Raw genomic sequence first — 23,149 nt, 5'->3', positions numbered from 1 at the left:
TGTGTGTGTGTGTGTGTGTGTGTGTGTGTGTGTGTGTGTGTGCGCGAGCGCACGTTGACAATTCATAAGAGACCACAGGCTTTCTTTCTATGATCTATGTGTTGATGACTACGTGTTGATGAGTGAACATGACAGCTGTATTAAGAATACGCACTGTGGTCAGGAGGGGTGGGGAATTTGACTAAAAGGCAAAGCATCTACCAGTTGAATTCTGGTAAACTATTCCGTCATGGCTTTAAAAATCACACCTCACCCAGATAACCTAACACTGTGGCTCACAACGGACTTTCCTTATATGCTGACAGCTTAAATGTAGTGCCTCTGAAACAGCAGCATTTAAACATGCCCATATTTACCTCTCTTGAAGCTATTAAAGTTTCTTAGCTAGACCGATATATCAGCCATTATTTGCATTTTTTTATGACATTGGTATCGGCAATTATGCAGCCAATGTGTCATCATAGGCCAAATGCTTCAGTTTTGTTTCAAGTTCTTCAATAAAATAAAAGTGTGTTTATTTTTTTTATCTATCTTTATTTATTTGTTTGCTAAGTAAAATGTTTTTCATACTGATGAGAACATTTTGTACTTTTTTTTACAAAATATCGGTCAAAACATAGGTAATCGTGGTCTAGGACACAGATCTGGCTTCGGTCGGTGATGTGAACATATTTAGAAGATTCTCCCTGAGAACTCTTAAATTAGGGATGACAAAGTTATGAAGAACAAAACTGAACATTTGCCATTTTACATGAGACAGGTACATGAAATAAATGAGTTTGTGACAATCAACAGTGATGTGTTCAATGTAGTGGGTCCAGGGACTCACGAGTCAACTGAATGGGCCCCCAATACAATTTGTGTCGTTGTTGTTGACATTTTGTTTATTTTTTTTACATATTTGTTTGATGTTATATGGTTATAGTGATCATGGTCATCTCATGCACACGCCCACTGCTGTCTTGAGGGGTTAAATGGTTTTTAACTTGAAACAATATAGCATTATCAGGGTAAAAATAGGGTGAGTCACTTGGATTCATCAATAGTGATTTAATTCTAATGCGTCTTTTCAGATTTTAATGCGTCAGAGACAAAGGACACGTACCCAAGAACATCACTGAATGATGACATTGCAGGCCTACAGTAACTGAGCTATGCAATATGCAGCCAAGACCTACAAGAGCCTGTTAAGCTCTCCGTTTCATTCTTTACGAACAACCTGGCTGCTCCCAGTCATGTTCCTATGTGAAATCACCCACTGTTTTCTATAATCTCTCTCTCTCTCACCTAACAAGTTCCAATTCAAACCAATATCTACCCCCCAAAAACCCCTCTATTTCAGCTCTGTTGTGCAAACAGCACGATTACAGTATGGCTTGTCCAATGAGGTTCTCGCTGGCTGCGTGGTCCGTCCAATCAGACTGCAGTTTCCATAAGATCGACCTCCGACCTATACCCTACGCTGTTCCGCGGCGACATAAACAGCCCCTCCCCTCCCTGATCCCCTCCATACCATCCAGGGGCAGCCACAGCATCACAAAGGAAAGAGCTGACCATACCGATCATGTAACCATTCTGTGTGCGCACCACTACACAGTACACACACACACACACACACACACACAGGGTCAGAAAACAGGACAGCCTGGTCCTGTCTGACCCTGGAGAACAGAGCTTTCATCTACAGGACGTGCTTAGGAAGAAAAAGAACATGACAGTACAGTACAGAGGACAGGGTGGATCAAGAGAAAATGGACAGAGAGTGGTAGGGAGGGGGAAAAGAATAGAGTAGAGCAGAGCCAATCAAGTGACCAACGGATAAAACAAAGGGCTATCTGTGAGAGGCTTGGACTTCACCCACCCCCGTGATGAGAGAGAACTTCGATCCCCTAGACACAGGGGAGGGCAGGAAGGGCTGGAGAGAGAGAGAAAGATCTACAGAGGTAGCAAAGCTCCTGATAGAGCCTGTTAAGCTCTCTGTTCGATGCGGTCAATTAAAGAACAGCTGAACCAGCTGCTGATCACAACCTTTTGTTCTTAGTGTTTTGTGTTCTTTGTGCTCTTAATTCCCTTGTTGTTCTCCATTCATCGTCTTATGGATCAATTCTTTGTATACAAACACTAATACTGTACGTGCGCTCACAGGTTGCGTTCCAACCCATTTGTTTTGAAGAGTGCTCGTTTGGTTTCACTCATCCTGTGCATGGCGCTTGTGAGTAGGTGTGAATCTCTCATTGGTCTCACAATTTGATTACGATTAATCGGTTAATGATAAGATTCTACAATGCCTCCCAATTTTCTATATTTATATGTATTATTGCATTAATTTGTATTTGACAAGCAGTCAAATACAAATTATGGGGTTCCTTATTCATAGTGATTTATCGTGATTCGGGTACAAATCACTCTGCTTCAAACCTAAATGTCTTAATATTAAATTACATTTTGTAAACCAAAAGAAATAAATGGTGTAGGCCTAGTTTACCCATTATGAAAATGTTCAGTCCTCAAAAACAAAACATAAATCCTTATGCAACAGGCTACATTAAAACTTTACAATTGTGCTAGCTATAATATACAAAAATAAGGTTTTCATATAGCAGTTGTAAGACAAAAAACCTTTTTACTCTTTTTTACTCTGAGAGTGTACACATTTAAGCAAATGCACCCGGCCCTGAGGTGTCCTCGGCCGGGGGACGCCAAGCGGAAAACGACCCTTTTGGCTTTCCATAGCAGACCTTCAAGTTCACAACGCACTAAATTGCGAAGTGCTGCGAGTGTGTAGTTAGGTCAGTTTGACTGACAAACATTTTCTGCTTTCAAAATAATGAGTGACTTCTTATTTATGACTTGATCTCAGCCTTATCTCAGACTTATGATCTCAGCCTCCCTCAGTCCCTCAGCGGAAGCTTCAGTGGCATTAGCACGTACTGTAGCTTAACATAGCAAAGCATCACTCGTTCAATGCAACGTTGCCTTCTGAAGTAACTGGAAAGATCAACAATGAACATAAGCAGGCTATAATCGATTATGTAATATCACTGCGTTGATGCAGAATCGTGCACGTCTCGATGCATCTTATAAATCGATACATTTCCAAACCTCTACTTGTGACTGTGAGGCACTCCTGAGTCCTGAGTGAGCGAATGCCTGAGTGAGCGAATGCCTGAGGGAGCGAATGCCTGTGCCGAACAGCCGTTGGCCTTGTGCGTCAGGTGAGTGCTCCCTCCGCGAGGGTCAGTCAGTCATAACGATTGGAGGTAGGGGGCTTTGTGGATAACTGGTTGGGGAATCACTTACACCCTTAAAGAAGGACCCGGAGGCATCACAGTTTTTTCATGTGATTGCCATGACTTCTTTTCCATTGCATCTTATAAGAGGTCGGACTCGGGCTCTTTGCAACTGGCCTGCACATGCATGCCTGCGTGATGTCAGTGTGACATGGTTTGATAATAATAGGTCCATTGTTTTTCATTATTTTTTCTCCAACTCCATCTCAACTTGAAGCCCTTTCCTCTCGGCCGTGTGTCAGGGCCAGCCCCACCCCCCGTACCATGTCACACGAAGGCCTCGGCGCCAGAAACCTTGAGCTGTCGGCTAAATACACACAGTGGGTGGGCCTATGCCTGTAATCGACATTGTCGGGCCCATTTTGGTTAAGCCAACTCAGAATATACACAACAAACCTGGAACAAAAGAACAAACTTGTTTGTCATGGGAGGCACGGTAGACCAGAAACCACCTCCCCAGGCCTCCTCTCAGGAGGTCGGGTGAGGTGCAGAGTGACCAAGGCTGCAGATAGTCAAGCCTCAATGATTAGCACAGCTGACCGACATGGACCAGAACACTTATGCAACCGTGTTCTCATAAATCCATCGCAGTAAGAGGGACACTGTCTGGAAACCACAGCCACTGAAACACGTGCACAAGTGTGTGCAGTGTACTACACATGGACAGCAACACCAATAAACTCCAGCTCTGTTTGCAGCACGTGAACAACACATGCTCAAGCGCTCGTATTCTACAGCAGTATAAAGCAACAGTCAAACCTGACACACCTACATAAGTAAACCTGCAGTCACATCCACCTACACACAGAGACACACCCACCTCCACACACACACACACACACACACCCACTTCAGCCACACACACACCTTCAGCCAAACTCACCTCCACACACACCCACCCACATACAGTACAGACACCTGCAGCCACGCCCATTATTTATATGTTCAATGTTCATTGCCAAACACACAATAAAATCATTCATCGTAATTATTTCGTGACAGCTATATACAGAATCCAGTGGTGGAAAGTAACTAAGTACATGTACTCAAGTACTGTACTTAAGTACAATTTTGAGGTATTTGTACTTTACTTGAGTAATTCCAATTTCCAATACTTTTACTTCTACTCCACTACATCTCAGAGGCAAATATTGTACTTTTACTCCACTACAATTATTTGAAAACTTTAGTTACTAGTTACTTTTCAGATATAAATTATGACATTATGAAACATACATTAACCAATTTAGCCCTATTTTATACATAGGCTATTTGAAAATAGCAGATCTACAAGCTCACAACGCGTCGCAGTATTTAGTACTTTTACTTTTGGTACTTTAAGTACATTTTGATGCCAATACTTTTGTACTTTTACTCAAGTAAATTTTGAATTCTGGACTTTTACTTGTTATATTGCAGTATTGGTACTTTTACTTAAGTAAAACATTTGAGTACTTTTTCCACCACTGACAGAATCAGATATACTGTAAGATTTGCACGTCCTGTGTGAATGTGAATTTTGCACACACACACACACACACACACACACAGTCTGTTTGACTCACCCATCCTCCCTGGGTGTCGATCCAGGGCTGAATGTGCTGGTCCAGGTAGACGGTCATCCAGTCTGCAATGCGCTCCACCAGAGGGCTCATCTCCTTCTCCACGCACTCCACGCAGAGTGCGCCGCCGAAGGCGAACAGGCCGACCACGCGGCCCCAGTTGACGCCGTCGCGGAACACCTCGTCCATCACGCTCTCGAAGCTTTGGTACGCCGTGGCCGGCGTGATGTGCAGCTGCGACGACAGGTCGCTGAAGGCGCGGGCGAAGCGCAGCTCGAACTCGTTGGCCGAGTCCCGGAGGGCTTCCTTCACCACGTCCAGGCTCGATGCCGCCGCCACCGCTGCCGTCGTCGCGGTGAACGGCGAGCGCTGCTGTCGGAGCGGAGAGTCTGGCGGGGTGCCCGAGCTGCTTGTGCCGTTGAGTGTGCCGTTGGCGTGTTGCGTCGCCCCCCGCTGCTCGTCCGCCTCCAGTGTCTCGCCCGCACCCCCCTCAGTCCTGTTCGGTGCTTCCGTGAGCCCAATGTGGTGGATGGGATAGTTTCTCTGTGAGAGTTTATACTTTATATAGAAAAGCACCAGTTCTCTGTTATGGGACATTGTGAAGTTCTACAGGGTTTTCTCGAGGCCACCTTTTCCCTCGCTCCGTCTCTTTTCCTCAACTTCCTGGGGGGCTTGTCGTGTTGGAGTAAACACACGCGCCCGCTCACACACACACACAAACACTGTGCCCAGACCGTCTCCCTCTGTTCCCTCTGCTCAGATCACCATGGCCAGCACCTCTGCTGATCCAGAGGACAAGATGAAGGGTTAAAACCAAACCTACACAAGGCTGATCAATCGGTTCAGACCCTGTAGGAAAAACAACAATCGAAGGTTAAAATCTGTGTGTGTGTGTGTGTGTGTGTGTGTGTGTATGTATGTATGTATTCCCGTGTCATTCCATCCACGTTTCATCTCTGTAATAACCCAGACATCTTCACATCTTTGACAGCTAATACACCAGATGTTGTTGTGGTTGATGAAGAGTCCAGAGAAGTGTCTGTATTAGAGATGGCCTGCACTTGGCAGCCTATAGGACATACCCACAGACTGGTTGTTAGAGGGTTCCAACAACTTGGGATGCCCAAAAAGGCTGGCAAAGTATTCTGCTGTCTCTGCTATAATTGGCAGCCATCACATAATGGCAGAGACGCTGTTACTTTTGTTATTTGTGTCCTTGTATGATCTCCTTTGCGTGGACATAAATAAGTGGTTAAAGTGTGTGTGTGTGTGTGTGTGTGTGTGTGTGTGTGTGTGTGTGTGTGTGCGTGTGCGTGTGTGTAAGAGAGACAGAGCATATATGTGTGTGTGGGGGGGTCCTCCTTGATGGGGCGGCTGTAGACCTTCAAATAAAATGTGGACAGGTGGGGTCAGAGGGCATCTCTCTAATTGGGCTGTTACATGTGGGGCAGATGGTAGAGAGCCATTAGTGAAGAGAAGAGCTTGTGTTTCTGTGCGTGCGTGAGTGCATGCATGGGAGTGTGCGTGCGTGCGTGCAAGGAGGATATGGGGCTTTAGCTGAAGGAAGATCAGAAGGAGAGACTTTGCTGCGGCCCCCCACAGACAGCCACCTTGTCCTCATTCATCCCCCGAGTGTCTGGGTTGTCTTGGTTTTCTCCTGACAACGATCCGTGTAGCATCAAAGTGCAACAGATGCCCCCCTGTATCTCAGTGACATTATTATCCCTATATTTTAGGCACCATGAATGCATCATCAAAGACTGGAACCAAAGACTTGAAAGTTAACATTTCCTAATGAGGGAAAACATCCACTGTCACTTTTCTTAATGAGGGAAAATGTCAGCTGTCACTTTGCAATAGTAAAGTAGAAAGAAAACTTTTCTCCAAGCCATATCATTGCTGTCGGGCGATAACCAAACTGTTACTTTTCAAGAAATGGGAAAAATAATCTGTGTTCCAATGGATCCAATGTAGTCTATTTTATTAGTCTCATTGATTAAATATTTATAAACTCACAGACAGACTACCACTTCCAAACCGGTGTCCCTATTTTTGGCATTAAAAGGGGTGAAATATATTTATGTGACAATATAAAATAGGGCATTCATTTATTTATTTAATTAAATATGGAAATACTGCCTGACAGCGGCAATTTATTAGACTAGACAAATGTATCATTTGTGTTTCATAACAGGAAACAAATGTGTCAAAAGATCAAAAAAGTCAGCAAGGGCAAGTCTATGATCAGGCTCACAGAACAGATTTTATCTGAAAGTTGGTTTAAAAAAAAAAAAGTTTTTGTCTAAACCGTCAAATTAATTTAATATAATCAATCTAATCATTTGTAACTCAGAGACTGTACAAATGTAAGGGTCCAGTACATGAGTACATTCTCAGGTATTAACACGTTTACAGTGTATAATCTCTGATCTCACTTTCATTTAGAACAGTGGTTTTCAAACCTTTTCATATCAAGGTTCATTATTTATTCGGCATTTGAGCCACGGACCACCATTTGATGAGATTTAGCCTCTCTCAGACCCACAAAACTTAGAATATTTTGTAATAGTTGGATAAGATTTTGTCCACAATTCCATGCTGTATGATGTTGGTACCATAGGAAAAGATAACAGGCAAACGTTAATCAAAATAACAATTCTTTAATTAAGTAATGCAGATGTTTAACAATAATTTAACTCTTGAGAGAGTAAAATGGAACCAAATGGACCCTTACAGGTCCATTTGGTTTCATTTTGCACTTTCAAGAGCTAAAGATCTATAAGGGTCCATTTGGTTTTATTTTACACTCTCAAGAGTTAAAGATCTATAAAAGGCTCCATTTGGTTACCAACTCTCCATCCTTTAGCTAGGGACCACCTAGAACCCCCTCAAGGACCACTGGTAGTCCCCGGACCACTGGTTGAGAACGACTGATCCAGAAATCCCCATTTAACCAAATCTATTGTACCAAAAGGAACCCAACACAAAGATGTGTGGGCGGCAACCTTTGATGTCCCAAAAACTATGACCTTTCCTTTCCTACTGTAATGTCAACATTAACATGATTGGCAGCGTGTAATAACCTGGGGCTAACTGCCGGGGAAACTCCATGCAAATCCTGAGCTTATTATTATTACATAACACACACAAAAAAAACACACAGCCTGTACTGTGACACAATGGATGCTCACCCCAAAGTACTAAGAAAAAGCAGTCTTGGCATCTGGCCAAAGCGCCCCGATATAGCATAATGCGTATCCCCCCCAGCATAATATACCATTAATATACTGTCATGATGCGACCACGCCGTTAATGAACAACCCACGTTTTCAATAATTAGTGGAAACAGTAAGAAAGAAAGCCACGCAGCCATTAATGTTTACAACGGCCACATGGCCACACACACACATACACACACGTGGTCGCACAGCAGATGAGAGATGTTACACTCTCATGTAAACATCACACTGGTCTTACAGGAATGCGTGAAAATAGACCATATACACTCCCATATCTAAATACATTCATGTCATTATGTCACATCAAAATAATTGATACAAAATATAAAGCAAGTTATGTGCTTTTTTTATGAACTAAGACCATCTTCGATTAATTGAAGGACCCCAATGGAAACAAGCCATAGGCTTTCTTGGGTTTAAAATCCTCTTAGCAGACCTTGTATTGAACTGTACTTTCCTGTGCTTTTTTTCCCCTGCAAACTGCTAATAAAGTAATCAATCAATCAATCAATTGAATACACATGACCCCAATGGAAACAAGCCATATAGTGCTTTCTTGGGTTTAATCCTTTTTGCATTCTTTTGTATAGAACTGTACTTTCTGTGCCTCTTTTTTTAAACTGTTAATAAAGTATTCAATCAAGCAATCAATTATCTTAATAATGTTGGAGTGAGTCCAGTTCAACACACAAATACACTAACGTTAGTCATCGTTACATCCATTATGTATCCTGTTTGACCAAAGCGCATTATTCTAATCTAAAACATCCAGACACAAGAACAATATTAATTCCCTCAGATTGACAACAGAGTAAAACTGTTATATCTTACCAACAAGTAACACGCAATCAAACTATAAAAGCTGCTCCCTTCAGTTCATCACTTTCTTCCAATTACAGCCAGTATCGTCCTGAAACTGGACAGTTTCCCAAACTGCCAAAATCCAAGAGAAGAATGATCAGACTTTGCTGTTACGTGCGCTTCAATGTTCTGTGTGTAATATGTATGTGTTTAGGCCTGGCCTATCCCTATGTCTGTCTGTGACTCTGTGTGTCTGTCAGTCTGCCCTGAGCCCCAGTGTTGCCAAGTTTTATGAGAGAAATAAGCAACCAGGCCCAAAAGAAGCAACTAGCCTAGGCCAGAGCCTTCTAGATGGCACTGGCCTAGGCCACATGAGCACTTAATCGGCTATTTTCAAAACTCTTGCAATAAAATATGGAATATTTGGAATATGTTTTGAAACATTTTAGCAACACAATGCTCCCTGGCACAAAACATTTCCATGAAAATATTTCAGAACCACTGGTTTAAACAATAATAAATACATAAATTGGAAACAAGCCCAAAGGGCAATTACACTTAGAAACAAGCCCCAAAAACCGCAACTACCAATATTTACAAGCAACTTTACAGAAAAACAAGTCCAAAGTCGCTTATAATAAGCGGACATGGCAACACTAGCCCTCCCCTGTCTCTCCACTGCACTGCCTTGCATTGCACGCCCAGATTAGTTCCTAGGGTACTCTGTTGCCTTGAACAGCATTACATCATGGCATGTGCCTTGTTGAAATTATGCGCACAGGATAAAGTAGCTAAAGTTTAAAAACAAAAGAATACATCATGATCTTTGGCATCAAAGATAAACTCAGGTAGATCTCTAACCTTGATACAAGACTGTATATTATTATGACCGATGACCGTCTTGATCCAAGGCTAGTAGATCTCATACATTTTTATTTTAGAAACAGACTTATTCTACTAAGCTATGTTGGGGTAGGCCTATTATATAAGTACAATATTTAATATATTGCTATTGTTAGCACAGCACAGTCTGCACTGCAGAACATGTCATACCATGTCACTCACTGCTTGTATTTGTATCAGTGATTGTCAAATAAACCTCCCGGAATCTTTTAAGTAGGCTACAGTATGTAAAAAAAAATACAAAATATGTATTTTTTTATTATTATTATAAAAACGTGGGAGGAAGTGGTGCCTTACATATTGTTCTAAAACTAAATTACCCCACGCCCAGCCTACCCCAATTACGTAACAAAGATATTCCATTCCATTCTCCTATCATCAACACTTTGGCAGACCTTTAATCACAGTCCTGGGCTCCACCACCCACCGTTCAATCGCGTAACACACCGCACCGCACTAATAAAAGCACTATAATCACCATTACAACATTTATCCTGTTGGAAAACATCAGTGACAGACAGAGACGCACACGCAGCAGATGTTGTACTGTACAAGGAATATGGCTGTCATGATCGTCTCTCTGTACATTTGAAAAATCCGCAGACGATTCGCTATAGTTCACAGCAGCAGCAGACAGTGTGTATATGAGCCATTAAATAACTGCCAAGACGCTCTATAATAACCTAAAAAAACAACACGAGTTAATGAAGAATCCGAGATTGAAATACGCAGCATATTTCATTTGCGCATTTTTTTTGTGCAAGCTTCTCGAGCTTGCACAAAAGCTCGAGAAGGTTCTAATACGTGTCGGAAAATGCAGTCGTGTGGAATGGAGAAATGAGACTGTCAGTTGATCATTATTGACATCAATATCCATACAGTAATAATAACGACCGTCAGCTATAGACATGAATACACTTACGACCTAAACGAGAACGTCTTACTTGTTAAAGCAGTCCCAATAAAATCATGTCTGACTCTGTTCGCCCACAATCCAGACACCACTAGTAGGAATCATATCCGTCATAGCCCTGGCTGGCTGGCTGGGCTGGCTGCTGCTGCTGCTGCGCTTATATGTCATAGTTACGACGGTGTCGCTCGCCCCGAAAAAAAGAACAGATCTACAAGCTAACAAGTAACAACGCGTCGCTACGCCTTGTAGATCTGTTCTTTTTTGGCAAACGACGCAGAACCGCCCACAACGGACCACGTACACTCCTGTGTTTGGTCCAAGTGAACAAGTGATTTTATTCAACCGTTCAACCTGGAGAGGCACATTAACACTGTGTAGAAGGAAACGACCGGTAGAATTAGAATTATGTATATTAATGTAGCGCCCAAAGCAAAAGACCCGGCCGTAACTTGCTCCTGCAAGTTGAGCTAGTTCTTTTGGATGTTATTTAAAATGTAGCTCATTTTCCAATGTTGTGGACGTTCTGGCTTACATGCTAAAATGTAAGGGGGGCTAGGGCTATTTTGACGCAACATAGCTCACTTGCAAAATCACTTCGTCTATGTTACAAAATCCACAATATACCTAACTTAATAGCTTTGTGAAGTGGTCCCTTACCTCTAGCTACTGATTCGTGGACTTTAGTTAGCTATACTTGATGTTTTCCTTTGACAGATGTCCACCAGGACAGTTGACCAGCATTCCTTCTTCACTTCCCAAAACAAAGGATGTCACACATCTCCATGGTAACCTTTGTTACCCCCAAAATCTAGCGTGGCCCACAGACACATCAGTCTGATGTTGCAGTTGACCACAGTGCCACCGTGTGGTTGTAAAAAAGCACAAAGTAAAAGTAAATATTTCAAGAGTGAATTACACATTTCATATATTATGCATACAGATGAGGAATTAGGACCGACACATTCATCATTCATTCCATTAGCTCCTGGCCAAAGACTGACAAAGAACTCAATCAATAGGCACGTGCACAGGATCAGAATTCAGGGTTTATTGATTACTTCACCAAATGCTTGGAAGATTACATCACAATATTATGTATAGTACAGTATATCACTTTCGTTTCTGTATATTACATGAAAACTTTACAGTCTGTATTTCTCCATATACTGTATATATATTTATATATTCCCTAGCAATAGGGAAAAGCAGACATCCATAGTTGTGAGGGAAGGAATGCTTCTCAAAAAATATTTAAATGCACTTTAAATAATTACATACATCCTTCTTTTTAAAAAAGATAGCAGAGCGGAATAAACTGCAAAGCGTTAATACAGGGATGTTCCAATGGTTTTTGTTGTCATAGAAGAGCGATTTGGTTTATTTACTTCTCAACTCCTTCTGTGACAGAATTCTATGGAGGACAACACTAACTGGCATCTGGATGGGTCAGAGGGAGGTTATACACTGAATTGTGTTAATACGTCAGAGAACTCTTCAACAAGGACACAAAAAGGACATGGAAAATATAAAAACGGATCCATTTGAGAACAGGAAATACCATCTTTGTTTATGTGCAGGAAACTTTCTTGCTGCAAGAGGCCGCAGTTGGAGAGACATATTTTTGAGGAGGGCTAAGGGTGACTTGTGATCCCAGAACAGAACATGGAGGAGAGAATTCTATTTTGAATTTTCTAGTTTTTCCAACCTCAGAACAATTTATAGACCAGCGCAAGAGGGAATGCATGAATTCGGGCAAATATTCTTTTAAATAGTCTTTCAACCAGGCCCCTCGTGTAAACTAGCAATAATCATAAAACAAATAATCACATAAGCAACATGAAAATAAATAAGTAAAATAGTGAATTACATTAAGAGGCAATTGACAATATTTACCCATCAGCCATTTCTTATGTCATATTCAGGGGATGGGGTTTCCCACCCACCCCCAAGCATGTCATAAGAGAAAAACATCCGGCATGTATATATAGTCAATATGGATCTCACTTTACAGAGCGTAACCAAGGAGCGTGAGACGTCATAGAATTGAAGCTGCACTGCAGTACAGATCACAGAGATCTGTGATAGTGTGGTCAGGGCTACAGGTCATTGTCACATGCAGCTGATTAGTCTTCAGTCTCTTTGCAGTGAGCTGGTAGCGCTTTAATGAACACAGTAGCGCAACAAAAAAGAATAAAGCTTTGATAGATCAGGGGTTCAGCTGTCACAATGTTTTAATAAGATCACCAAACTCTGAGTAAGGAGGTAAAGAAGAATTCACGATGCTTTAAGATAGTGGTCCTCAACTCCAGTCCTGGGGACCCGGAGTACTGCTGCTATTATCATTCCCGTTTTCAACTCAAAGACTACAGTACTTTCGACCCTGGACACCAGGCATATGCCTCACACAACTTGTATTGGTAGAATGATAAAATAGCAGTAGTTTGGGTCCCCAGGACAGCGTGTGTCTTTTATTTTATAATTCTTTATACATATATATATATTTTAACTAGGCACAGGTGGCCAACAAGCTTTTCCATTAGGCAATGGTAAGATTCATCAAATACAACAGTATCTTTCATTTGCTTTCGCCGTTTAGATATGCATTTTTTGTTCATTAAAAAGACCCAAAACAAAAACAGAAAAAAAACAAAACAAATCAACACAGAAACAAACCAACAAAATCAGGTGCAGGGGTATACAACAATATCAATAAATTATTCAATTTGTACTTCCTTTGTTGTCATTACATTTTGAGGAGAGTCAAAGGGGGTGGGGTGGTGGTAACGAGAGACGACAATCACACAGTGACGCCTGTCCCCGGTCACAGTGCTGCTCTCCCAGCAGAGGAGGAGGAGGGTAGGGGTAGGATAGAAGGAAGGACAGGAACCGAAGAGACGTGAGCATAACACTGCACTTCAAAAAAAAACTAAACAAAAAACAGAGTCCTGATCAGAAAGAGAGAGTTGCTGCTACAGAGTGTCTGTTCTCTCTGGACCTCCAATCCCCTCCGGAAACAGTTTCAGTTCGGACAAGGGCAGAGGAAGAGAGGAGTCTCCCCTCTTCTCCATCCGCCCCCCCCCCCCACACACACACATACATCCAACACACCCCCACTTGCCCTCTGTGTCCCTCCGTCCTAGGACGTGGGCGTCCGAGAATGAGCGCCATCGGGCGCGGCGATATGGAAGACGGCACCGATGCGCAGGAAGAAGCGCCTCAGCACGGCCCGCAGCTCTGGGATCAGGTCAAACTGCATCATCTCACACAGGTGGGGGTAGTAGCAGGATGCGTGGGGCTTGAACTGGGACAACGGAGGAGGATAGGGAGCAGGGAGATGGAGAGAGATGCGTGAGAGAGGAAAAGATCAGACAAGACAAAGTTAGTTAAAGGGATATTTCACTTTCAAAAAAACTTTCGGAAATTTTATCGTCTACTCAGGCTTTTGTGAGCCCCCCAGACAGTTTTTAGATATTTGATATTCATTTGATCAGACACGCCCCCTTCCTATATAAACCCATTATAACTTCAAACTCCATTTTAACCATGATAGATTCATCAAAAGCACCCGTCCTTGGTTCTGGGGACTCATACCGCCCCCCTAATACGCGAGGGGGCCGTGTTTTTTCTATAACCTTTTTCATAATTTTTTTTTATATTTTTTGAAAAAAAAAAGAAAAAAGAATACAATAAAAAAAAATTATAAAATAAATGAAAAAATTAATCGGAAAAACACGGCCCCCTCACGCATTAGGAGGGCAGGGTGAGTCACCAAAACCAAGGACGGGTGCTTATGATGAATCTAACATGGTTAAAATGGAGTTTGAAGTTACAATGGGTTTGTATAGGAGGGGGGCGTGTCTGATAAAATTAATATCAAATATCTAAATATTGAATAAAGCATATTAAAAACTGTCTGGGGGGCTCACAAAGGCCTGAGTAGACGATAAAATGACCAAAAGTTTTTTTGAAAGTGAAATATCCCTTTAACTAAATTTTGAAATTATTTAAACAAGGAAAACATCAGAACTAGATCAAAAGGTGATGGGGGGTAAGTAAACTACATTCAAATTTAAATGGAGGGAGAAGTAATGGTCTTTCTTTTTCACAGCTCTGTCCATGAGGCAGGAAAGACAGGAAGCTGATGGGTGATACAAGAAGCAAACACAAACTGGCCAATTATTAAATCCTTATAGACATCTTTAGGCAGGAGATAGGCATCCGAAGAACACAAAGTGAACTCGATAGGTTGCTAGGTTGCAGGTGTAGCCTCCAGGGGCGCAACAGTTAATCAATTGATTAATTGATAATAGCATATCTACAAGCTCTTTGAGCTTGTATTTTCAAATTTCTTTTTCAAATTTTCGCGCAACACAGTTGTCCGACGAAGTAATGTAAAAAATAAATTGTCGATTTGTTGATGTAAAAAAATATATATATAAAAAAAATGCGCTTCTCGATCATTCGATTAATTAAAATAGGAATCTATAGAATAACCGCTAAGAAAATCGATAGTTGCAGTCCTAGTAGCCTCTCGGGGCAGACCCTGCTCTGTCCTTTACATATTGTTCTTATCACTGACTCCCGTCTCCTTCCTCTATGGTAACCAAATTTGTAGCCTGAGTGCAGGAGAGGAAATCCAGGGACTTTCCCCAACTTAGTTAGTCAAAACGTTTTGTTTTGCTTTTCTGCACTATCAGTTATATATCAACAGGACCTCCGCGAACAGGCAGGCTGGCTTCACTATCGCCATAAATAACAACGATACAATGGAGTTGAGCTGGTTGTACAGCACACTAGAAGCGTGTGTGTGTGTGTGTGTGTGTGTGTGTGTGTGTGTGTGTGTGTGTGTGTGTGTGTGTGTGTGTGTGTGTGTGTGTGAGTTCGTGAGTGAGTGAGAAAGTGTGCATGTGTGTCTGACAGTGTATAGCCTGATTTATACTTAGCCTGCACACCGTTGTCGCACATCGAAAATTGCAGATCGACAAGCTCAAAACGTGTTAAGACGGTTTGTGAGCTACTTTTTGTGCGTGCCACCATGCACCACCAAGTATAAATCAGGCTTAAAGACCCTGTAAAGGGAATTCAATGATCTGTTTCTAAACACATTATACATGTTAAATATTCATGGCTGAAAACTATATATTTACCGAATTGTGGAGTAAGACTACTTGTAATTACTTGTTATCATATTATCTCCCCAACATAAGTTTTTAACAGTGTGTACTTCCTTGTTACAATAAATCTCATGAATCTTGAATCTAGTTACATAGCGGCAGCCATCTTTGTTTACACAGCATTGCAATGAACGCCTCTCGAGCTCGGTTTTATATTCCAAAAAAGGCCAACCTAAGAGCTCACAAAACACTTGTAACTCAACTATTCTAACCGCAAGGCACCGTCATATGATGAAGCATAATGCGAAGCATAACTCGACGTTGAGGAGAAAAGAGGGTGTAGTGAAAATGAACAGCTATTACAGTCAAGGTCTTACAAAAGAAAATATCAAATGAACACCATGACACACACAACACTACACATAGAGTCATAACATAATCTCCTAACGCATTCCTATATTCAAATAACTAGGTTAACAACTTCACATTTCCAGTGACCCAAAGTGCATTCTGGGAAATATGCAAATATAGCCAGATTCAGCAGCCAAGGTAGAGAGAAGAGACAGGAGATAGTATTTTCACTGTAAATATGTATGCTTGACTGACAGTAACAGACAACATATGTTTGTGCGTGATGCTCCCAGTGGTTGACATAAAGTACCTTGTGGTCAGGCAGTCGTAGTGTCCTGGTGAGCAGCAGCATCAACAGACTGGTCCAGGCCTCTCTGTGGCTCTCTGACGTCAGGCCGATGAAGTATGCCAGAGCTTCACTACACACCCTGAGGCACAATACACAGGAAGGGGTAGATTACCAACCATGTGAACCCTGGCATCCCTATTCTGTGGCGAGCAAATCGGCAAAAGGATCTACAAGCTCACAACAGGTTGTAATGTGACGTGTTGTGCGCTTGTAGATCGTCTATTTTCAAAGAAGAGATTTGGTGTAGAGGGAAAAACGAGGGGGCCATGGATATTGCCGTAGGGCAGAGATTGGGGGCAAGTCCCTGCGACATGCTGGCGTCATGTCCAGGGGGATATACAGTACATGTGCAATGGGCCGCCTCACGGTACAGAAACCGTAGATAGGCTCCTGCCCCATGGCTCAGGAACCGTTGGTTCCCGAGGTTACTTGTTTAACTATGAGTTAGTACTTAATTAGCACAACGATACAATACACAGATAACAGAGATGGGTGAAAATATCAATAATCAAAAAGTGCTTTGTTTTTTTGTCTCCTCCAGGCCGAAGGCGTGGCAGAGACTATGTTTTGCTGTCCGTCTGTTCGTCTGTCCGTCTGTGTGTCCGTCTGTCTGTGAACAGCTAATCTCCGGCACTGTTGGCCCGATGGCAGCAAAACTCTGCACGCACACTTCCTGGGTGCCAGAGCAGAACCTCTGCCCCAAATTTTTTACATCGGCCTGTTATAGCGCCACCAGGAGGCAGATATTTGCAAAAAATAAAAATGTTACTCGTCCATATTTTATCCATACATCACGCAAATCGGTACAGAGTATCTCTATAGTCGTGTGATCAAGACGGATCTGTCAGATTTTTCATATTCCATCCTGATTGACTAACATTGGCTTCCAATGTTTGCAGCATTGGTCCGTTTTTAACAAAATGCCTCAAATCACGAACGCTGTGTGCGTTTTCAGAGAAACTTTGTACGCACATTCCCACTAGGCTGAGGAAGAAATGCCAACCTTTTCACATTGGCTTATTATAGTGCCACCAGGAGGCCACAATAACCTTTTCACATTGGCTTATTATAGTGCCACCAGGAGGCCACAATAACCTACCTGACCTGGCGGAGACCTGTGCGCCGAGGAACACTTTTTCTAGTTTGTTATGCTTCTCATTGCTTTGTCTACACCTCATTTGTAGCACTTGATAATTCCCCTTTCATCTGGTTAACGAAATACAGTCTGCCTACATCAGTTCAAATAGGTGCTGATGCATCACCACCACTAATGACAGGTGTCACTCACAGCAGTAGGCGTGTCTGTATGTCAGGCCATGAGGCCTGCAGCTGGGTGTCTGAGTACATCCGGAACAGGATTCTCAGACTGCATGCAAGACTGCTGGTCTCTTGCTTCAGCAGGTTGGGCTTTGACTTCCCTTTGAACCCTGTGGGTGAGGGAGAGAGGGAGAGAGGGAGAGATGTTCAAAGAGATACAGGAAGAATCAGCAACAGGCAAACACAGAGCCTATGACATGCCTGGAAAGAACAGGACAAGACTATTTTAGCTACAGTCTAGGTCACCCAGCATGGGGTGTTCCAGAAGCTTCCACACTGTGTGACACAAGTAGATTTTTACAGAATCATCATTTGTAATTCTAGTCAAGGCAAGTTAAGGTGGTTCAGGCATCTAATACGGATGCTTCCTGCGCATCTATCTCTCTAGGGAGGTCCTTGGGGCATGTCAAGCTGGGAGAAGGCTATGGGACAGACCAAGTACCAGATGGGGGGATTGTATCTCCACACTGGCCTTGTAACGACCTCAGGATCCCCTAGTATGTAGTAGCAAATGTGGCCCGGAAAAGTCTGAAACTGTGCTGGAACTATTACCCTACCCCCACAACCCAACTCTGGATAAGCTGATGAAGATGAATGGATTGATGGATGGATGGATGGATGGATCATTTGGAATTCTAGTCAAGGCATTCAGTTGAAGTTGATTTTTGTTAACCACTTATGCCAGATTTATACTTCATTGTATGGCGGTAAAACGTGGTGATAACAGTCAATCTACAGCTCACAACGGGCCGAGATGCGCTTGTAAATTTTCTATTTTCAACAAAAAAAATAAAAGAAATGAAAATGAAAATGAAACTTAAACAGCCTAATTCGAGAATGAATCGAGTTACAAATCCAATAGGTAGAAAAGGATAGTGGATTTGTCCTGGAAAGGAGAACATTACTATTTTAGCCAGAAAACGCATCATACACGTGGAAAGGTTTCTGACACATTCTGCATTACATGCGACATGCTAGAAACCCCATTTACGTCCTGCTTGAACGATAAGCAAATACAGTAGTATTTACAAATACAGTGTAAACATCAAAGTTTTTGCACTCATTAAAAGCCACACAGTTTATAATATTAATAGAAAAAACTCACTCTCGGGGAGACACTAAAGTTTATCCAGGGAACCAAAATAAAGCCTTTGACGGTTTACAGAATGGCTATGTATCAATAAGGGCGAGGCTCGCCAGCAACACCTGCCATGCTGTCAGCCAACTCCCTCCTAACACTGTCAGGAAATCCCAGTGGGACTACCATTTTTTTCACTGGAGCAGTGCCTCATTGAAAGTCATATTAATCTATGTATTTAAGTTTTGATCAAAAGCTATTTTCTCATTGTCTTTGTGAATAAATAAGGCTATGAGAATGTGATAAACAAATTATCGCCCAGCATTCATCATGGCCCACGTTATCCAACCTCAGCCCCAGCTGTACACAACGACATAACTGGGTGATGCAAGGAATAAGGATGCTATGGATGCTATGCATTACATATGCTACATAGCTTTAGATTTACAAATGGATAAAGGATGGTTTTGTGTTTACCTGCCCTCCAGAGTGCCGTTCTCTGCTCATTGTTGGAGTTGAAGTCCTTGGCGAAGGTGTGCGACTCTAGCAGACAGTCGAGCAGCTTGAAGAGGTGCTCGGAGGCCATTTGTCTGTACATGCCCTGGTCTGACCCTGGCTCCACCGCCTCCACCTCAGTCTCCTCCAGAGCATCCCTCTGACAGGAGGAGAGCGAATGCCCTTTTAATCAAAACCTCACCCAAGTACGATCTCGTTCATGTGTTAAAAGTGAAATAGGGTGTGCACTGGTTTGATGTTTCAGGTGTAAGTGCCTCTTGTCACTGCCATTTCACTGAATTACTGCAGGTCCAAAGCACTTTTTGAAGCCTCAAACAGTGCAAATGCATAATAAATGCTAACCACAACTGAGCTGCAACGAGATGACATTTATAAAAGGTTTAATTCTCCTGCACTTTATCAAGAGTGAACTCCAATGAACTTTGTCGGTCGAAGCGAGCACGGCGCCTCACTTATCATGCCACAGTTAGTTACGACCTTGCATTGTAATTGGCTGAGAGGCACTCTAATGCCTCTCGATATAACACTGCGAACACATCCACCTTATTTACCTTACTGTAGCCTAGCAACAACCGGCAGCCGCGGGCATGAACAAAGTCGTTTTCATTTTCTAATCATAAATATTAATAATTAAACTGAATTATGAACTGAAAGCATTAATACACTCAAGGTCGTGCTATAACATGATATATTGGAATTAGTGTACAAAGCCAGTATCTTGTGGTATTAAGCGGATTCGTGGAATCTACATTTTCAGCTTTCAAACGAAAAGAAAGTGAAAAAGAACCACTGCAGTAATTAACCACTTTAACCCTAGCGACCCGTATTCTGGGGGAACATTTGGCAGAAATAGCCGACCTATAAGCTCACAACACGTCACAACTGTAACATGAAATGGTGATGTAAAATCCTTAAGTCTACTGGTATGGTAGGCGCTGTGACCAACCTGTGCGGCAGCCATGTTCTCTGCATCTTCCTTCTTGCTGGTAGCTGGGAAGAACACAATGTTGTCTATGGTCTGGATCAGCTCCAGCTGTACCACACACTTTATCAATAGCCCTGCAAACAGCTTCTGGTCTGACACCCCTGCAACACACAAAAATGCAAGCACATTGCGATGATATTAATACAAATAAATAAATAAATACCATTTAAAAAGATGTTCCGTATTCAGTTTTTATGTTTTAGATTGTATGTACATGTTTTCAAAACTCAGATTCAAGAAAATGTCATGCACCCTCAACGAGCCTTCCCACAGCTTACACTTTTTTTAATCTATTTAGATACATGACGTTAAGGTATGTTGGATTAGGCCATGTTTTGTGAGAGCACCGCAAACTGACTATGATATAGTGACTGATATTATAAGTTGCTAGCACAAATTTAAGGAATTCAAGCTTTTTCTGGCTTGTTATTCAAAATTCAAGCATATTCAGAACTTAAAGCTGCAATGATAAATGTAATTTCTGACCATTAATTGTCAACAAGTAGACTCCAAAAGAAGACAATGTTCAGTAACAGCGTGGGCTCCCAGACCAATATTTATTTATTGATAGCAAGTTACTAGGTGTGCAGTTCAAGAACATAGCTGCACAAATCACAATGCAGTGTTCAGTGTGTGTGTGTGTGTGTGTGTGTGTGTGTGTGTGTGTGTAAGCATCTGTACTTGTACATGCTGCATATACTCACTAGTGTTGGACTTGCCCTTCCAGGTGTCATCACTGGACATCTGACTGTGTCCTCTCTCAGAGAGAGCTCTGTCATAGCTGCTCTGTGATTGAGTGTCAAAGTCAATATCCTGAAAACAAGAGACAGAGAAAATATGGACATTAATTTGCTGATAGGAGTGTTATGATGATGATTGTCTGTGTGTAGGTGTGTGTATTCCTTATCAGCTGTTATTGTCATATCTAAAGGGCAATCGTGCAACTAACTGTGATGTATTGTGCTGGTTGAAGTAAATCAGTATTTCAAAAATGCACATTTAGATCTTCTAAATCAGAACATATTACTTTGGTCAAAATCTAGTGTATGACCTTTCACTTCCTCACTAGAAACCATCGGTAAATGTGCTTTCTTTCCAAAATGACATGTCATGACAGATCCATTAGTTTGAATACAATTCTGCATTTACTAGAAAAATCACCATATACTGCAAACCACGTGGGGAAGTTTCTGCTTAACTAGTTAATGTCTGGATTGTGTTTGTTTATTTTACCGTATGCTTGCCATCACCAGATTCCTCTTCCTGACCGGCCGGTCTCCATGTCAACAAGCTGATGTGAAAAGCAAACAAAGCAGCCAGATCAGGGGTCACGTGATGTGACAAATGATATCCTGTCAGAGCTGCTAGGCACAATCATGGTAAGTACCTAAGACCTGATTCATTAAGTAGTCATTCTGAGCTTCACTGTAACTGTTATCTTTCCCAGATTGTGTTTCACTGCACATATGTTATTAGTGTCACACCCCCCCATCCCTATCTAAATATCAGCGGTGATCTACTAAGATGATTTGCAAACAAGAATTTAAGTGTTCTGTTCACGTACTTCTTCTCTTTATACACATTTGTTTGGTCAGATCAAATACAGCATGCACATGATTAAGTGCCAATAACAAGGATGACAAGGACTATTTACAGCTTCACATCCTATTCAACCAAAAACTACAACGCCATTAGATCAAAAATATTTTTTGAAGTACACAGTAAATACTGTGTACTAACAAATACAGTAAATACTGTATGTGTAACTCCAAGAGTGTACAATTGAAACCAAATGGTCCCTTACAGGTTTATCTGGTTTCATTTGTTCACTCTCCGAGTTAACTTAAGAGTAAGGTGGTGACTGTCAAACAATAAAAAAACAATGCTAAATGACTGTCTCTGACACTGAGCTGAGAACAAATGCTGTAGTGTATGTCTAACCAGTGAACAGACTTTAAATGACATTGTTATTAGGTTACTGGGGGACGTACGCATGAGGGCTGGTGTTCTGGAAGATCTCCAGCATACATGCGCAGGTGACGTTCCACACTTCTGGGCTGAACTTCTCCCCATTGAGAATAACCAGGTTTTCCAGACAGTTGGTGCCCGAGCGCGCCAGCTGCTCATTGTCTATACAGCAGGGCAGTACAGTGTACGGTATGTCAACAAACATGGAACTTCAGATAACCTGTCCATAGACAACTACAGTGATTGTGTATTGAACTGTCTTGCAAGAACGTTTTACACAAAAAAAAATCTGTGATTAATACAATAAAATACAATAAAAATAAATTATACTGTTCAGGATTTCCTCAGAATGCATAGATCAGATTTCCCCCCATAGGAAACAAACTATTTTGAGGCTAGGGATTCTTAATTGAGCAATTAGCAGCTTATAAATGTCTGTAGTTAATTAATTAATTTGTCACATTAATTACCACTATCAAACAATATTCTTTAAAACCACATCTGTTAGATCTCCACCTTAAAATATTATTTAATTTGATCTCTAAACATCACATCAAATGAGGTATAGAAAACAACGTAGAAATAGTGGCACTCCAAAAAGACTTTGGCTCAGCCTGTTGCAACATAATTCAATTAATGTGCATTTGACGCAAAGTGTTGCATTTGTACTTTTTTCAGTGCTGCTATTTCCAATTTCTTTGGAAGTTTTCTATACTGACTGTAGCCAAGCACCCATTAGACAAGGAGGCATTTAGAGGAAGTG

The 23,149-nt window shown here is 41.8% G+C and overlaps 2 protein-coding genes across 5 annotated transcripts in view; both read right to left on the bottom strand.

The window, feature by feature from the left end:
- The window catches only part of bcl2l1 (BCL2 like 1), a 34,565-nt gene extending 23,691 nt beyond the window's left edge, over nt 1-10,874 (bottom strand). The window contains exons 1-2 of one of the 4 annotated variants that reach the window (XM_080443751.1): nt 10,740-10,874; nt 4,856-5,631 (exon numbers count right to left, since the gene is read on the bottom strand). In XM_080443751.1, coding sequence (XP_080299877.1) covers nt 4,856-5,449 — 594 coding nt within the window. In that variant the 5' untranslated portion in view covers nt 5,450-5,631; nt 10,740-10,874. Of the gene's footprint in view, nt 1-4,855; nt 5,702-8,922; nt 9,127-10,739 lie in introns of those variants that run through there. The other 3 variants (XM_080443749.1, XM_080443750.1, XM_080443752.1) reach the window with 3 other exon arrangements.
- An 860-nt stretch (nt 10,875-11,734) lies between these two features.
- arfgef2 (ADP-ribosylation factor guanine nucleotide-exchange factor 2 (brefeldin A-inhibited)) overlaps nt 11,735-23,149 on the bottom strand; it is a 42,414-nt gene continuing 30,999 nt past the window's right edge. The window contains exons 32-39 of the mRNA XM_080445531.1: nt 22,410-22,548; nt 21,652-21,709; nt 21,123-21,231; nt 20,380-20,519; nt 19,395-19,572; nt 17,811-17,949; nt 16,484-16,601; nt 11,735-14,009 (exon numbers count right to left, since the gene is read on the bottom strand). Coding sequence (XP_080301657.1) covers nt 13,845-14,009; nt 16,484-16,601; nt 17,811-17,949; nt 19,395-19,572; nt 20,380-20,519; nt 21,123-21,231; nt 21,652-21,709; nt 22,410-22,548 — 1,046 coding nt within the window. The 3' untranslated portion in view covers nt 11,735-13,844. The remainder of the gene's footprint in view (nt 14,010-16,483; nt 16,602-17,810; nt 17,950-19,394; nt 19,573-20,379; nt 20,520-21,122; nt 21,232-21,651; nt 21,710-22,409; nt 22,549-23,149) is intronic.

This window comes from Gymnoscopelus braueri (assembly GCF_963280865.1).
Source record: "Gymnoscopelus braueri genome assembly, chromosome: 12".
Classification (NCBI taxonomy): Eukaryota; Metazoa; Chordata; class Actinopteri; order Myctophiformes; family Myctophidae; genus Gymnoscopelus; species Gymnoscopelus braueri.
This window is presented reverse-complemented; position numbering and strand designations above follow the sequence as displayed.